This window comes from Amphiura filiformis, chromosome 6 (assembly GCF_039555335.1).
Source record: "Amphiura filiformis chromosome 6, Afil_fr2py, whole genome shotgun sequence".
NCBI classification, from domain to species: Eukaryota; Metazoa; Echinodermata; class Ophiuroidea; order Amphilepidida; family Amphiuridae; genus Amphiura; species Amphiura filiformis.
The window spans coordinates 57963482-57982632 of record NC_092633.1 but is presented as its reverse complement, the minus strand read 5'-3'; the positions used below and the strand labels follow the sequence as shown (position 1 = coordinate 57982632).

The window sequence follows — 19151 nt, the reverse complement described above, 5'->3', positions numbered from 1 at the left end:
TCGGGCTTAGCAACTGGTAGACTGTCGAATATAATGGGATTCAACTGAAAGGTGTGACCACGGTAACCACATAAATAAATTGGTTACACGTATATATCGATCAATTAATAGTATGCCTATAATATACGTGTACGACTCTTAATTAGTAGTTTAATATTGCTTGATAAATTATTGAAATGTAGCTTAACTTGTACATAATTGAAAGTTCAAAATTTAGGTAGTAAATAATTATTATTAAAGGATGTTTCCGGCAATCACAACATTATGCCTTATAACAAAATAGAAAAATAATTATCAAACACGAATCACGTGGTGAAACAAACTCATATTGACCAAAAACGAATTAATACTGCCGTCTCTCAACACGCGATATTTAAAATTCCCGAGCGCCGAAATTGTCCAGTGCAATGAAGTACTAGTAAACACAATAAAGGATGGAAACAATTGAGCACAAGTAACCGTCATTGCACTGGACAATTTCGGCGCGGGAATTTTGAATATCGCGTGCTGAAAGCAGGCTGTTTTTTTGTTATTTTTCAAACATATAACACGCATAATGTTGTTATATTTTTTTCTGGCCGTTTTATAAAAGAAAATCATCCGGATATATGAATCTTAGACCTATACGATACACCTATTACTCTGGATGCCTTTATCATCCTTGATTATGTTGATAGTTAATTGGTCAAAAGCACTGGTCCGAAGTTTCAGAGGCCCAAATTCAAATACTGTTTAAATATGGTATATTATATAATATCATTTTATATATACATCAGTATCATACTTGAGTCGATGTTAAATTTTATAATGACAATTATTATTATTCTTTCCAGCTAAGGAATGAAAAACAAAACAAAACATATGAACGCAACAGAGTCCAGCGCTCATATAATCTATAAAAATGGCAAACGTGGAATTTTTTGTCAGTTCTGTCAGTTTTGTTGACTAATACATGCCATCGGCCTAAACATGGAAAATAACTTACCATTAAAAGTGCATCTCAAGAGCCCGCTAAAGTTAATCGTTTTGCATAAGAAATAATGAATACTACACGTGGTTCACAAAATAATGTTGAATATTTCTAAACCGAACTCTAACTTTAAAAAAAAAGGGAGTCCTATAGTTACAGTAGAGCAGTGAGTTGGAAATCGCTGAATCATAACCTTAAACTAATAAGTGTACAAAATATTATTCTGGCGCTTTGATTTTTCAAGGCAGTCAAAAGACACAACAATATAATACATTTTTAGATATTCCAATAAATCACACTTCGTTTTAATTCCGGGGGTTCTCAGTACAAATGACCATAATTATGGAGACGTGCCGCAAATATGGGTAGCATTTTCAGCCTTTTGGTATATCAATGACCCCTTTTTCAAAGCCTATTTTGGTATATAAATGGGTCCTTTTTTCAAACTTTTCTCAATTTTTTTCGGAAAATAGCCCAATTTTTTCGGAAAATAGCCCAATTTTCCTTAATCTAGCCAAAATTTTCCCAAAATTTTAGGAAAATTTGTAAAAAGTAAAACAATTTGGGTTAAATTCGGCCGAAAATTTTGACTTTTGGTATATAAATGGGTCCAAATTTTTTGAAAAATTGGTATATTTATGGGTCCACTTTCAAATTCTCAGCGGCACGTCCCTACCAAAACCAAACTTGATTACCCCCCGAGTTTTAATTGGGGTGTTGACTTGTCACATATTCCGCATATCACCTCGTCTGCAACCAGGTGAATCGGATTTTTTTTAACGAATCATCCAAAACACCGTAAAGCTCCCAGTGTGAATATCGCTTTCTCATAGCTAACTCCAGTATCTCCAGAATGTATTTTTGTAACAGGTAGTTTGGATTTGTCAGAAAGTACGCCCTCATCAGAACGCCATACTCCGTCGTTGGTGACACAGTTGCATATGCCACCAGTATCACAACCTAGCAAAGAGAAAATTGTGACGCTATTAAATTTAAAGGAGTGTTTTGTGATTCTAGCATCATCACTTTATGGCTGCATGTTTCAATAGAAATTACTGTTCAAAGATTTCAATTGATTCTGAGTTGTGCATGATTATATGTATTGCATTGCAACCATTGGCGTAGCGACGCGGACAGTTGGGGCACGTGCCCACCCTTAGGGGGCACCAAATTGACCAATTCCGCATCGATTCCGCGCCCCCTCCTAGCGATGAAAGTCAAAATTTTCGCGCGCATATGAACATTAAATCATTTGAAAGATCAATTTAAGACCGATATTCAAGTTCATTATAACCAAAATTATTGAGGGATAGGCCCTATTTGTGCAACTTTTCTAGCTCGCTCTCCGCGCACACTTTTTTCAAGAATTGGGAATGGCGCCATAATGTATCTTTAGCCCTGGACGCCACAACCCATAGCTACGCCACTGATTGCAATCAATAAAAGTGTCATAACAAGATCAGGATTTGGTGTAGGATGGGTTTAATCACTGCGGACTTTCTTTATTTCAGGTGTTAAATATTTCTTGTGAGGTTTAAATAAAAATTACCTGATTGCAAACTGCAACTACAAGCTGAGGTTCCTGTTGGAACACTTCCCCAGTTGTACATATTGTCACCATCTCTGGACACCCACCACACGTTCCATACCGCTGTAGCAAAAATGTTACAAAAAGATTTTAAGCTCAAAACAATATAATAGAATAAGTTTAGCAATACTTGCTCGACTTATTAGAGTGACATTTTTTCAGTTTAAGCTAATAGCTAAAGAAAAAAATAGTGATGACTGATGTACTCTCAGGTTCCCACAAGAAATACTGTGCAAACGTTGCTATCCGATTCCTTACATGAAAATGTATATACAGATAAAAGGGATAAAATCAAAACTCGTAGAACAATATAAACCGGACGGAACCGAGGGTCAACCGCCGCCGGTCGAATTTTGATTTTATCCCTAATTTAACGAGAGTATACAGAAGAAATTTGCGGATCATTAGTCATTTTCAAAAGCAGTGGCAGCACCAGGAATTTTTTTCCGAGGGCAATAAGAAGAGAAATTTGGTGGGAGAAATCGGAAAATTTGCTCAAAATAGTTAGATTTTTGGTGATAGTTTGTTCTGATTAGCGGAGATGGGAAGTTTGGGGAGGGTGGCACGTGGCATGCTCTCCTGTGTTTTTCTGGAAATGCGAGTAGTTTCGTATTTACTGTGCCATGGAACGTATTCTCATATGTTTACAAATTGATATAACGTAACTCTAAAAAGCCTTGTCTTTAGAAAAAAAACAGGAGCAAGCTAGAAGTATTATATAGATACCTCCGTAAATAAATGCAGTCTCGTAACATTCATACTTAATGTATTGTTCACAGTGAGTAGATATTTCAATGAGAGCTGTAATCTGCGGAATGCTGGCTTGGTATACAATCTCCTTGATATAAGAACCATGGGTCTCGAAACCAGATGGCGTTTCAATATCATCTTCACTATTATGTCCAATGATCGTTGTACCTTTCAAATTAAATAATGAAATATGAAAACAGAAATCAAAATTTAACTTCTACGCACTTTTACCTGGTCTATCGGCTTCTACAGCGGATTTTATTGCTCTGAAGATTTGTTGTTGCTAGTTATGTTGATGATGTCTCAGATGTCGATGACGTGGCGCCCCCTTGGTTCCGGGGTCAGGAGGTTCTCCCAGATAGGGTCAATGTCTAAATCTTTGTCACGGTGCAGTCTGGGGAGTTTAGTTCTAATATGGATTGCTTCTAAGACACTACGAGGGAATACCCTACGAAGATCTCTTGTCTCCCCAAAGGATAAACCTGAACTAAAAAAGAAATCTGGTGTTGGGTATAGCATCCCTTGCAAAGATTGTATATTGGTGAATCTGAACGCCAGTTCAAAAAGAGGCTAACATAATATAAATCCAAAGCAGTCAGTTCCAAATCAGCGATCAAAGAACATATCCACAGGAGCAAAGGACACCAGATTGACTGGGAAAACGTAAAGGTATTAGGGAGGGAGTATCAATGAAAGTGAAAGGACCTCCCCCGTAGGGTCTTAGGAGTAATCCATATCGGGTATGTTGGTTCATTGCTGATTTTATTTATGTTTAACTTTTTTTTACGATGAAAGTTCATGATCATCTGTGACAAAAATGTTACACGCCTTTTAAAGTAAATATGTTTATGTTGTTGTTGTATTTCATTACATACTATATCATTCATTCTGTTTCATTTGTATCAATACTTCTTTATGCGATAACGCAGAGTATTTTAAATTTAAATTTACAATTCATCTATTGCGTCCGATTTGAGTGCTGACATATTGAAAAATGCCGCCAATCAATATTCATTAGAGTGTTCATTCAACGTTCAGTTGTTCAAAATTGGGTGATTTGTTTGGCATGTATGAAATACATATGACTGGGCGTTTTAATTACGTAACGCATAAAGGCTTTTGTATCCTTGAATGGCTGCTTAAGTACTGTCATGTGTTTAGCTTCTATATATAATAATTATTTTTACATTTACTCATTCATTCCTTTCTTTTCCTTTCTCTGCACTTATTCTTTCTTAGGCCTACACTTTAGGGGCATGTCACTTTCTCGCTCTCCTTCTCCCTAGCTCTACGTTTCTCCCGCCCTCTTTCTTTTTTGTTCCTTTTTGTCTTCCTCCCCTCCCCTCTCCTCCCACTCCCCTCCCTTCTCAATCTCCCTTCCACTTCCACTCTTTTCACACAACCCTCTTTCACTTACGTTGCCCTGTGTTTTAAAATGAAAATTCGTGAAATTAAAAAAAAAAACGGCTAAAGTGTGCTTTTTTGTGCTTGTGACGACTCACTCCTCCCTACGCCATACATAAATTCTCCCAGCCACATTTCCCTAATATGAATTTCCCCCTAATATGAAATTAAAAAAGGAAGTATTTTAAGTTTGGCAGAAGTGGGGCTCGAACCCACGTCGCGCCGCTATTATATTATTATTCATTGAAACCCCTTACTCGGCTATTTCTAAAAGGTAACATGCTTCCCTAGAATGTGCAATAAATTAGCATTAAAACTTTTCTAATTTTAACAGCATTCTAGAAACTCTTGCAGTTTGGCGAAAAGAGGAGTGGTGATGACACAAAGCACACCCATGGACTGTATGTAAGGTACCACTGGCTCAAGTGGGCGCTTTCGCAAAACCTACATTTTGGCCAAAAAATGTGCTTGGATAGGTAGTTTTCAACAGATTTACCACATTCGCCTTGCTATACATTGACTTGCGTTATCTGATGCCTAATGGGGAAAATTGTTTTTAGGAGGAAGTGTTAGCTTTCGTTTGATATAAGACAAATTCTTGGATGAAGGGAACACTTGAGGTTTCGACAAAAAACAATCACAGAGACTTGTTTTCCAGCTAGAAGCTCATACAGCTAAAAATTGAAATATTGAAATAATAATAATAATAATAATAATAATAATAATAATAATAATAATAACACTAATAATAATAATAATAATAATAATAATAATAATAATAATAATAATAACACTAATAATAATAATAATAATAATAATAATAATAATAATAATAATAATAATAATAATAATAATAACACTAATAATAATAATAATAATAATAATAATAATAACACTAATACTAATAATAATAATAATAATAATAATAATAATAATAATAATAATAATAATAATAATAATAATAGTAGTAGTAGTAGTAGTAGTAGTAGTAGTAGTAGTAGTAGTAGTAGTAGTAGTAGTAGTAGGGTGTCCAAAAAAAAAGGCCCCTCATTGCGCCCTCTTTTTCTCCTGTTTCTGAAAAGTTGATCAAATGTATTTTGGTATGTAAAGAAACCTTAAATCGTTAGCTTTAATAAACCAAAACAATTATGTCAATCGGCTCACAATTTTTGAAGATATGCCCTCTTTAAGAAATGTACCCGTTTTTCACTCTGTCCACGGATGAGGTTTGGCTACTACAAAGATCTAAACGAAACACACGGTTAATGACATGGATAGGGGCCCAAATGTTAAAACTAAGGGCCGGTCGTTTCTCAGCAAATAAAGTAGCTACAAATAGCATTAGGCTTGGGAAAGCATTCACTATAAGCGATGATCTCCAGCTAGCTTCAAACATCTTCGAAACCCCCTATTACTGCTGCATTCGCAAGTATCCGGCGCACAAGGATGTTAAGCAACGCAATTGATGCAATGAGGACTAGGGTTGAAACCTGTATTCGTCAATGAGGCAACCAGGTAGACATGGTAGAGGGCAGAGCAGCACAGAAAACTCACTTCAAAAGAACCAAAGACAAACTAAACAGCCCTTTTCAGGGCTACCTTTTATTCAAAAAAGAGAAATGACTTATGTTGTCAATAAAAAAAAGGAAGAAATTAAATAATAAAGTAAGAAAGTAATAAACATAATAAAACAAAAAGGCATAAAAATAACCGTAATTGTAAGTATAGCAAAAGAAGTCCGATCCCACATCAATTTCGCCCAAATTAATGACACTTAACAAAATCCATAACCCATAAGCCCACCGGTAAAGCACATTCCCTGAAATAAAGTTGTTATTTTTATAAAGTTATCATCGAGGAATGTTCTATATTCAATAGAACATTCTATATTCTATGTTCAATCTTTGAAGTAGCCTCCTCCGTGGACAGAGTGAAAAACGGATACATTTCTTTAAAAGGGCATATCTTCAAAAGTTATGAGCCGATGAAAATAACTGTTTCGGTTTATTAAAGCTAACGATTTAAGGTTTCTTTACATACCAAAATACATTTGATCAACTTTTCAAAAATAGGAGAAAAAGAGGGCGTAATGAGGGGCCTCTTTTTTTGGGACACCCTGTAGTAGTAGTTTTTTCTTCTATTAATGGCATAAATTAAGCAGTATCGCATTACATTATTCATTATCTATTAATTATTTACATTTTACCATTAACCGAAGCACCAAAGAATATTGACTGGTAATGTACTATGTATTCCTTAAATATGCACTACTTTCCAACGTTTTATTTACAGTGTTCATTAGCAACGACATTCATTGTTAAGCTCTATTCATGAAAACATTTCTGTATGTTGTCTGTGTGCTTTTCCAGCTGACACAATTTCCTATTATAATAGTACTGTTATCGGAAACATAAGTAATAAGAGACATAATGTCTTTTTTGGTTTTTGGCAGATGGAAAATAAAATACCAATAAATAAAATTAGATGACTATTCTCGTTTAAGACAAACCTTAAGGGATGGGGTATGAACGTTTGGACAGTATTTATTGTGGGACATTTGAGCACATCAGACATATATTTTTTTGTAATGTAATACACATTTTATGGCAAATGAATAAAAATTGATATTTTTGATATTTAACAGTACTCGAAGTAAACGTTATAAATCTGATGATATATACTTAAAGTGTATGTAGGTGGGATGAAAAGCCGACGATGAATTGAAAATTTTGACCTTTCGTATTAAAAGATATGGATTTTTCCCCCAAAACACACAAAAAATCTGTCTTTTGGGGGAAAAATCCATATCTTCAATGGAAAATTTTCAATTGATCGTCGGCTTTTCCTCCCAGCTACATACACTTTAAGAATATATCATTAGATTAAAAAAATTTACTTGAAATGTGAAAAATATCAAATTTTAATAATTTGTCATAAAATTTGTATTATATCGTGAATTTCAAAAAATGAAAATTATTTGACATCAGAAAGACATTCTTCGCATTCAGAATGCAATTCGATATGCCTGTCGAAACGCTCATTCCAGATCCCTTAAAGCCATAATGCGTGATTTGCATTATTCCTATTTAAATGTTAGTTTTCACTGATCACATTGTCCGTTTTTAATTTCGAGCCAAACAAATGAGGTAAAACGAAGAAAATTGCTATTTCATTCCTGTGTCTGCAATCAGTGGCGATACCCGGATTTGTTTTCGGTGGGCATGGGGAGTTTTCAGTGAATTTCAGGAGGGGCAAAATCGACAACTTTTGCGCAAAATTGGCGCAAAAAGTGGAAATATACGTAATTGGCCAACCCCGTAGCGCCGCCACTGCCTGTAATGCGTGTATTAGCTCGCCGATCGTATTATTATCATGGCGCAGCTTCACGCAGCTTGGTCGTTCAAGACATAAGACGAATAGCGAAATGCACGCAGTTTATAAGTGAAGACGTAAGACAAATAGCGATATGCACACAGTTGATACGTCACTGATTCAATGATACACACGCACGCGATGTGTTTAGCCATCACTCGATCGGTGAGCTCAGGGAAATAACTGGAAATTTGCGGATTTATAATTATAAAACCTTAAATTTTACTGTAATTAGAACACTCCAGACTTAGTCTTTCACTTGGTATTTTAGTACACCATTGAGCAATGCAATCATGCAAAAAGTAGAAATTCAATAAAAAGTTGGGGAATGATGTGGTGCAAATCATACATTATGGTTTTAATTAAATCAAACATTTTTTTTGCGCCATAGCTCAATAACATCAATTTGTTCCATACTCCCTTTTGTCCTAGTGGGGCATTATAACGTAATTTAAACCTTCATTGAGATATTTAACATTTACAAATAATAGCCTTGCACAAGCATGAAATGAGTTGTTTCTTTTTTACGTTTATGATGAAATTTATAGTGATTGAAATCACTTTTTTAATGAAACAGTAGTTACAATTTACCTGAGTTCATATCACACTGTGCTGTAAATGGTTCGACACCATTATTAGGTCCATCAGGGTCAATCTCATATGTTCCACTGCCACTAGAATAACAAGCGTTTCTAATGGCTGCACACGATGGTAATGCTGTTGGGAGAAAAGTTAATGATGATTTTTATAATGCCTGATATATTTATTTATTTATTTATTTATTTGTTTATTTATTTATTTATTTATTTATTTATTTATTTATTTATTTATTTATTTATTTATTTATTTATTTATTTATTTATTTATTTATTTATTTATTTATTTATTTATTTATTTATTTATTTATTTATTTATTTATTATTTTAAAAGGGTGTTTGTTTGTCCTCGACCGCCCGCTCGTCAGATGCAGGCCGCATTGTTATTGCTTTTTAATTGATTTGTTTTTGGATTCGTGGTGTCCCTGGACCTAAAGCTCCTGGGCTAAATCTAAATGCTAGGATCATTCATTAAACAATTAATAGACTATGACATGAACAAAAATTGTATGCGCATGCCATAGTCTATTAATGATTTCAAAATACATTGGATTTGTGTCCGTTTTGAAATCATTAATAGACTATGACATGAACACAAATTATAACTTTGCTTTTTGAAGAAACATTTTTTTAAGTCAGCCATAAATCGGGTTTTTTACTAGCATCTGTTGAAGCTCTTCTGCAGGATTGGTTAATAAATCGAATTCAGTTAAAAAGACCTATATCTTGATAAAAACTAGTATAATACGATTTATTACCTGCATTTGTTGGACACTCGTCAACGTAAGCAAGAATCTCGCAAATTGTTAAAGGGGATCCTTTTGTGGCCGGTAAATTAACGCTCAAATATCGTCCACAGAGGTCACATGACATATGTATTATTGAACCTGAATTAACTTGTGTTGAAGTAACCCCTGGTCCGCATTCTGGATTTGTCATATTAGAATTCGTACCAATGCGAATAACGGCATCAGTCAAACGATTCTCTGTTGGAAACAAAGTATGACCAACTTAGTTAATCTTAGGGCCAGGGTAGATGCGCTTGAATGAAATTCCTGTAATTGTATGTGGAGGTGCGGGTGTTGGTGTATAAAGTACCAAATGCTTTTAAGAAACTCTTTTAATTGATTATTGTGCCAAAGTATCGTTAATTGGAACCAGGTAATCCTATATCATATCAAAATGAATGATTTTAAAATAATTAATGTACAAATCTATCGTTTCGTTTTATTATGCAGCTACTATAGGCTACTTTTATTTACAAGCTACTTACTACAGCAGTCACTTCTGTTGTAAATGACAACCTTTTTGATGCATGTGGTTTTCTGCATATCGACCACCCACCATTGACCGTAACCACTGGCTGCAAAACAAAGTTTCTTAGAACATTATGTCATCACTTTGCATACTCTGAACGTTAAGGTGGTACTACGGCCCTTGATAAATTTGTGACTAATTTTGCATTTTTCTCAAAAAATAATAACACATTGGTAACAAAAGTTTACAAGAATAATAACCTGCATGCAAAACGGTGACTGGTAAAAACACACGTCATAGTCTAGGTGATGGGTTAAACATGTATCTTCTTGGAGTATTTATTCATTTATTTATTTATTAATAAAGTATCATAAAATATCAGTATGCTTCGACTATATTTATAAATACGTATTTATAAATACGCGCGTGACCACCTCCGCGCAGCAAAATTGTCTATTTTGTTTAACTTTGTGATATTATTGTAAACGTTTCCGTCGATAAATATTTTTTCAGTCGGCAAATACTTTCAAAATGTTGTTTTTGATAACAAATTATAAATTTGGAATTCCCTATATGTAATAATTTTGCAATTCAATTTGATACTTAAATTTGATGATATTTATCTAAAGAGTTCCTATCCATGTCAATGGCATGAGGATTTGGGTCACGCTTGCTGACCTTGGTGTGTCATGCCCTGTGGGTGCCCATGGGTCACGTGCGTATTTATAAATACGGTTTTATTAATATAGTGGAAGGGAGTTGAATATAATAGCATTATAACAAGTTGAATTACTAGCATTCATTTTTCATTGTTAAATATGAATTTTTAATTGTGCTATAATACAGTCATGGACAAAAGTTTATTTTTTTGCATAGCCCTGTTTTTAAGTGCAGATTTCTTACCATAAATGACCCGTCAGCCATGCAAAACGGATCACGGGTGTCTGGCAATGGTACCATTCCATATTCACACAATACGTAATGTGGGACAATGGCTTCTTATGCCTTAATAATGAACCATCGGGCATCCTTTTCGCAGTTATATTGGCTCTTGCATTACCGTGTAAAGAAACCAGATTTACTTTGTTGCACCTGTCTGCTGTGTATGATATTTCTGATCATGGGGTGCGAGTTGAGCGCAGATTTGAACGAGGGAATGTCACGTCGCGTACATGACCTTGAGCTGGCAAGGGGTGGACACACCAAATATTGAGTTGTGTTTTCTCAAGCAAGAGATTTATCTGAACATGTCACAGTGAGAGTTTTCAGTTTTTGTTTAAACAATAAAGTTTGCAAGTCTTTTTAATCTCATTTTGTGATACAAAGAGACTACCCAAAAGTGTTGTAATTATGTGGACCTTCTATTGTAATGCGCTTTCTCAGGTAATTCTTTGTTTAATTGACAAACTATGTGATGTAAACATCAAGGACATTTGTTTTTCAATTAAATTCAACTGAGCACTACCATAGAACAATAAACCTGATGATTGAAAACTGCATTTGATACAAAAATAAAAATATTTTAAACTTTTGTCCATGACTGTATATACATGTGTATATATAATGATAAGTATCAGATGAAGGGACTTGCATTCTTACCGGTGTGTGTGCATGTTGAGCTTAACCATGATGTTCTTTTGTCTCCGTCAATTGCTCGGGAAGGCACGCCACCAGCCAGAGATGACTGAGAACTTGGCAATCCTTGCAATGATAACTCTTTAATAATAAGGAGAATCAAATGTTATTTCTATTGAGTAATGTCTAGCAATAAATATTGTTCGCAACTTAATACATAAACATCGAGGATTGAGAGGCAGAAAGCCTTAACTTATGGCTTTCTGGTTCTTAACCTTCGACATGTCAATTTATTAAAACATATTTTTCTTTAAAGGAGTATTTCGTGATCCTAGCATCCTCTTTTTTGACATTTTTCAGTACATATCCACGAAAAAAGCCTATTCCAAAAATGTCAGTTGATTTCGATTTTGCGTTTGCGAGTTATGCATGATTTTGTGTATTACACCGCTCCATAGACAATGCGTTGTAATTTCGTTCTGGTATACCAGAACGAAATTCAAATTTCACGATATATTTGCTAAACGAATTAATCTGCAAGAAATATTTTGTACATAAACATTATGTAGCCAAAGGTTTCCAGTGATATAAAAATCTCAACTTTTTTTGAGAAAAGTGGGGGATGAGGCTGTGGATTACGAAATGCCCTTTTAAAGCCATATTGTAACATTTGCTGAGGAGGACGCCCTCAAAAAATTTTTAATTCTGGTTTTTACACGATTGTAATGTACTTTAGTAAACCAAGATACCCTGCAACAATCAAGACTTTAGGTGCTGTAGTTTTGTCTACAATAAGAAATTTCAAATAATAAGCAGAGTTGATATACCTGAACGAGTACACGGTTGATCGGGACGGTGGTGATAATAAACTTCATCCGAGACGGGTGATTGCAAATCTGATAAACTACAGTCAGCAAGAGTATCCTTGATTTCACATTGGTGCTGGCTAGCTGAAAAACTGAAACCTCGACATTGAGCGTAGCTTACGCAATGACTAGCACAAGATATCACAGAGCCTATGCCATCTAGTACTTTAAAGTTGTTATTTGCCAACACATATTCTTGATGATATTGAAATTTTTGTGAAAAAACATTGGCTGTAGCAACGCCAACAGTAAACACGGTCAAGAAAAAGATGTTTTCAAAAATGAAAGAGGTTTTCAATCTAGAACCGCTGCCTTCGTTTGAAGACCCCATCTTCCTTTGAAAACATCCAGAGCTATAATAACTAGTCCATAGTGTTGTTTTGTTCTAATTTACTACCTAAATTTTAATTATTTACAAGCTAAATATCGAACAAATAACATGAATAATTAAGTACAATAAATTTGCTACACAAACATTTTCATAATTTATTAAGAATATTGAGCTTAAAGGAACACTCCGGCAATCACACCATTATGCCTTATATGTTATAAAATAACTCTCAAGCACGGGATGCGTCTGGTCCAAAGAGGAGATTGGATGCGTTGTGGACATGAAAACAGACTTGAAGAATCAGGTATCAAAATTAATACACGTAGTATTCTCATAGCGTTTTATTAGTCGACATATAAAAAATAAATGTAGTTGGTGGTAAGTGAGTTTACAGTGTGAGTAACACCGTGGGACAAAAGTCGACTCTTTCTTTTATCCGTATGTGGACTAGCGCCATCTATTCTAGCTCTCCCCGACCATGAGGATGCCCGAACTAACAATGTCAAACACATCATGATAGGTCAAATATAATAGTAGGGTCTAAACATAGCAACATTTTGGTGGAACAACCTGACAGCCAGCGCCACTCGCTGGATTCTCAGTGACTAGTCTCCATACACATTCTCCATACACATTCATTCGCAACGCGCATGCATTAACGGACTGTTATGGTATGACTGCAGACATAGGTGATTGGAAATCTCTGTGTGGATATTCTGAAAAAGCTAATTATACAGTGGACTTCGGGTGTATATATAAATGCGCTTTTATAAATGCGCACGTGACATCTACAAGTCGCCATACCGTGTTCAACGATGTAAGGTACCCGGATGTGCACAAATTCCACACGCAAAAGTATAGGCGAAAATGACAGATTACAAGGAAAATTGGTTTTGCAAAATAGTGGCATTGATTGCAAAGGGCAAAATAATTTGACCCGAAAGATAAACTCTTTATTTGGATTTTCCATTACGGACAAAAAAAAATTATGACGGAAAAGCTAGATATAGCTGATTTAAAAAGTTATATTTCATTATTTCCGTGCTAAATGTGCGTGGCAATTGGCCATATTGATGACGAAATGTGATTCTTACTGGCATTAAGGTCAGAACTGGGTAGCTGCCGATGATGTTATTTGATAATGTTTGCACGTAGGTAACTTAGGGGGCTGTCATTTTCTTCGGAAGGAAGGGGTTATGGATGTATTTATTTGGGAGTCAAGATAAGTATCCCCCCGTAGTGCCGCCAATGAACATAACTCTGACCCTAATTTTAACTCTAATTATAACGTAAATTGAGGAAACTATAACTTTAGCCCTTTTCGGTATAATGACCCTCTCAAACTAATAGGCTAGATGTCTCCGCCCGACCTCCTCAACTCTAACTTACTCATTCGCTCGCAAATGGCCAAAAAACAAATTCAAAATGTGTTTTTAAGCACCTTTTTGTGTCCCCCATGCTAAATCGGTAATCTGTACACCCTTTGTCACCCTTTGACGTACAATATAGAGTATAAACACGTAGATGACTGTACATGATCTAATCATCCCGGCTGGAAGATGTTGAGGAAGACTCGTATACTATACATCACGCTCATACGTTATATGACAATTTGACGTACAATCACGTATGTGATGCATGGTTTGAGGTTTATTCAGCTAGTAAGTTAGATCTCGTCATACACATTATTGTCATGGTATTATATTGTAACTGTATACGTCAATTTTGTTCAGTTTGATTCAACCGGCTTATAAAGTTTTACATTACACGGAAGGGGAAAGTTAGCAAAAAACAATTAATTTATGAGTGTAAAAGGGGGGAGGGGTGGTTTTGGGGGAAGGGGGGGGGGGACAAATAATATTTATAAAATTATAAGTAAGGCGAGAAAGAGAGAAACCCTGTTCTACGGGCGAACGGACCTTTCAAGTAGGGTCGGTCGGTCGGTTGGTATTTTTCTAAACATTTTTTAAATAACCCAAAAAATCACAAAAATCTGTATATAAATTTCCGAAATTTGGGGTCGGCATTCATTTGTACAGGAAAAAAAATTGTTTCCCAATTTGTTCAAAATAGAACAGAATAAATAAATAGCATCGAACCTCCAGCCAATGTTCCTTGCCAGAAACAAGGTCACAACTGTAGCCACTCCTTCAATGGTCGCCATTTCAGTGATTGACAGTGATGTAATGCAAATATGGCGCTGGCCATCTGGTCACGTGCGCATTTATAAAAGCGCATTTATATATACAACCGAAGTCTACTGTTATATAGAGCCACACGATGTGCCTTATATAGGTGGGAAAATCTTTCTTTAGCCAAATATATTAGTTTGAAACGCTAAAGTTTAAACCCAAAAAGGCTCATGGACGAAGTTCAGGTGTGTAAAATCAAAAATCTTACAGAGTAGGGGCAAAAACACTATGAACACGGACGATGGAGCATACAAATTGGACAGAATCTATGACCAGATCATCTCACAACGGCAACCAACAAAAGTGGCGACGTCATCACAGCCACTTGGGTCTGCTGACACCTAGAAACACTATTTACAGTCATTGCCGAGTGAACAAGGTTCCTGATTGGAACTGAAACATATTGAGTGAGTACTTCATTTCTTTTGGATCTGTTCCCAGAATCTAAATAAATTAACTTGACTTTGAACAATCCCGATGAATCTCATCAATAATAAAAAAAATCTTACCGTAAAAGACATAATTTCATGCCTAATTTTAACATCAGGATTGTTTTAGATAAGGTATTTCCAAGTACTATGTTTTTATCTGACATTACTGAAAAAATGAAATTATTGTTTTTAATTTGACCGAGCAAATTAACGGACTGTTATGGTATGACTGCAGACATAGGTGATCGGAAATCAGTATCTCTGTGAGGATTTTCTGAAGAAGCTAATTATATAGAGCCACACGATGTGCCATATATAGGTGAGAAAATCTGCAAAAAGGTGTGTTGATTTCAACATGTATCGATCGACTGTTAGCACGACTAGGCATAACAATAGAGGATAGTCACTGGCGTTTTGAGTGGCGTTTTGAGTGTTTTAAAAGTTTAAGGGATGAGGCCATTTTAAAGCGATCTACAAAAAGTTTTTTGATACGTTCTTTGATTTCTAAAAAAGTAAAAATCGCAGTTTAACAAATAACGGTTAAAATGAAAGCCATTATTGGGGGGCTAATTATTGTATCAATTTGAAAGGCCTGACACCAATATAAACATTTGTTTTGGTGACCCAAGTTCATAGTCACAAACGTTCACGCACTTTTTTACAGATGGCCTAGAATTGCATATTTCGGTTTCAGCGATTGCCCGAAAAAAGGTTGTATGTTTTTGAAAAGCGTTTCCGCTTGGAATGTAGATAGTTATTGTTGATATTACTGTTCGCGATTTTTTATTTATGCACTCTTTAACCGACAATTTTCAATGCATTTTACACGATAGAAATGTCGCTTGCATAAATACCGATATTTTTAACAGTATCGGGTTTTTTAACCCCAAGAATTGGATGAAACCATAGATACCATATCAGACTGCAGGTGACGGATAGATTTTAAACTAGAATTAAAAGAATCAGCGTAGGCCCTCTCAAAATTTAGTTTCGAGATATATCGCCTTGTGCAATTTTGGACAGCTTTTTGGCTGTTTTTATAACAAGGAAATGTTTTACTTACCCCAAACTTCTCACGTAGTCCTTACTCAATGTCCGTTGCTGTTTGGTGTTATTCCAGTAATCCGATTTTAGTTATTTAATTGCATTTTAGCACAAGTTTGCACACCGAACGGTGTGCTATATTCCCAAAACTGTTAATGGCGTCAGCTGGCGTCAGGCTCGCCTTATTTCAAACCAAGTCGTAGATGTGTGACACTAAATTCAGGGTTTTTATATTGGCAATTCAAACCTACGACAGATTTGGTGGTTTGCGATAGGCGATACCATTTTCCACGATTTTATGATATCCAGCTATATAGGCCTAGTATTTCATTTGATTACACTGAACATGGATATGATGAAGCTAAATCTCTACAGCCATCATGCACTGATCATTATTTTGCAGACCCGGCCTTTCGCATCGGTTCCACATGTAGTAGTCCTAAGCACCACATTAGATAATGTTAACAAAAAATATTTATAAAATATGCAGGGCCGGATTTACCATTGGGTCAGATGGACCAGGGCCCAGGGCCCCCGAAATCTGGGGGCCCCAATTTGGCATGTGCATCTTTCTTTTTAGCCCGAATACACCATATTTTGCACCAAAATATGCTAACATTGCAAATTTTACGCGCTTCGCGCCCACTGGCCTTTTATAATTATAACAAAATTCACCTTCATTTTGGGCTAAAATTGTCTGAAATCGAAATGTTTCTCGCGCTTCTTGCGCAAATGTCTTAGTAAAACCCATCTTATTGTAGGCCCCTTATTTGTAAACCAAAACTTGGTCACTTGAGTGCACATGCCTTCCCCACGGTGAGTTTGGGGCCTCCGAATTTTGGCCTGGCCCAGGGCCCCAAAAAAGGTAAATCCGGCCCTGAAAATATATATTCAAAATTAAATTCATGTTAGATTTATATAGCGCTATGAATCAACTAGGCCGGTTGCAGCCGAACACGTCGCACACCTATCCGCTGCTAAGATTGTAATCACCAATAGTATTACAATATGGAATTTTGAGCGCTATGAATGAGCAAGAGCCGCCTCCTGTGTGAAATCTGCTATGGGAGATTTGATGATCATATCTAGAGCAACACCTGTGTTGATTCAATTCAATGCCTCTCTTTTATCTATTGACTTCAAATAAAAGGATTCGAACCATTATAAATAGCGTCCCTGACCTAATGTGACACATATTTAATGAGGCGAAAAGGGATTGGTCTGGAATATATGCTTGACTGAACTCAATGCGATCAGTACACTGTCCTATGCCTTATTGTGATGAGGCAGGAGTTTTAAAAACACGGCCCCTGAACATAACATAAAGCCCGAACATATTTCCAGACAAGGAACAATAGCCATAATACAGACAAACTGTCTGGCATGACGTCACAATAGTCTATATAGTATGATCAGTACAAAATAGTCTGTGATCGTCTACAGTATAATCAGTACTAAAAGTCCAGAGCGATTTTTCATTTATTTTCTAAAATTAAAAGAACCACTTTTCAGCGGGAATTTTTGTAAGTTGCACAGCTGAAGTTGTGAAAGGGTTGAAAGACTACAATATTACGGCATAAACAAGAATATGTTTGTTTGGTCTTTATTCCTATAGGCACATCCCTTAACATATCAATAACTATGTTTAAAGGTAACTACTCTCTTTTAAGATTTTCATGATTGTCTAGCCTTTCAATCTTTGCTTTATGTTCATGTTTGATCTTTAAAAAGTTAACGTAACTTATGTCAGTGAACTTTTATTGACCTTCATATTAAGACTGATACTCAATTAAAAGTCCATTCAGAAAAGCATGCGCTTTCTACACGGACAGTTAGACGGTATGATATGTTTATTGAGTTGTTGGTAGACTATGCCATAGTCGAATTTTGATTTTAAAAAATATGTTATTATTAATCATGATGAACGCATTCCGTTGAACTCAAAATTATACTGATGTTTATTAGAATTAAATTGTTCAATATAGTAAAATGGTCATAAAGAGTTTATATAATTAGATGGTTAGTGACAATAAAAGTTATATTGAATGCAACATATCTTGCATAATTATAATTGCTCACTTCAATATTGAATAATTCTGATTTTGGAATCTACCAGTTTATTGATCGCGAAAGCCCGAGTAAATAATCCCGGGAAGCTAACAAACAGAGGGAGTACGGTGACTGAAAATATCAGATGTGAAAATCCTATCAATTGCACACAAATTAATACAAATCAGCGTTTTATGCTTAAATGTAGTATGCAAAATGGTCAAGTGGACTACGGAGAAGTCTAACATGTCTAAGTTGTTGGTAGCAACCAAACGCATGTACGCTTTTCCGTGGTATTCATAATGACTATCCTTTTGCGCTATGTGTTGTTTTGGAGCTACGAGGATTGCTATCATTAATAGTTATGTGTCATGTTTCTGAAAGAATCTAGAAACCAAAAAAAACAACTAGTCATCTGCCTTGAATGTCTTGATGGTCATACTGGCAAATACAAGTATTACAACGACCGTTCAGGACACGTTATCACAATAATCTTCTGTTTTAGAAGACAAATCAGTGAAAAAAACTGATTTGTCATTTGTCTTCATAGGTTAAGTAGACTATACCATAGTTATTTTTTGATAAATAAACATATGTTTTAAATCATGATCGTGATGATGAACGCATTCCGTTGAACTCAAAATTATACTGATGTTTATTAATTAAAGTATTCAATAGTAAATGGTCATAAAAAGTTTATATAATTTAGCAACAACTCTGATTTTG

General features: G+C 35.4%; 1 protein-coding gene across 1 annotated transcript; it reads right to left on the bottom strand.

The window, feature by feature from the left end:
* Window positions 1-1292: 1292 nt before the first annotated feature.
* LOC140155712 (contactin-associated protein-like 3B) lies at window positions 1293-12751 on the bottom strand. Its single transcript, XM_072178645.1, has 8 exons — window positions 12340-12751; window positions 11537-11653; window positions 9954-10043; window positions 9439-9666; window positions 8676-8801; window positions 3285-3476; window positions 2520-2621; window positions 1293-1930 (listed from the first exon to the last, which is right to left on the bottom strand). The coding sequence occupies exons 1-8, from the start codon at window positions 12707-12709 to the stop codon at window positions 1755-1757; spliced, it is 1401 nt and encodes a 466-aa protein (XP_072034746.1). The 5' UTR covers window positions 12710-12751; the 3' UTR covers window positions 1293-1754.
* Between the last annotated feature and the right edge of the window lie 6400 nt (window positions 12752-19151).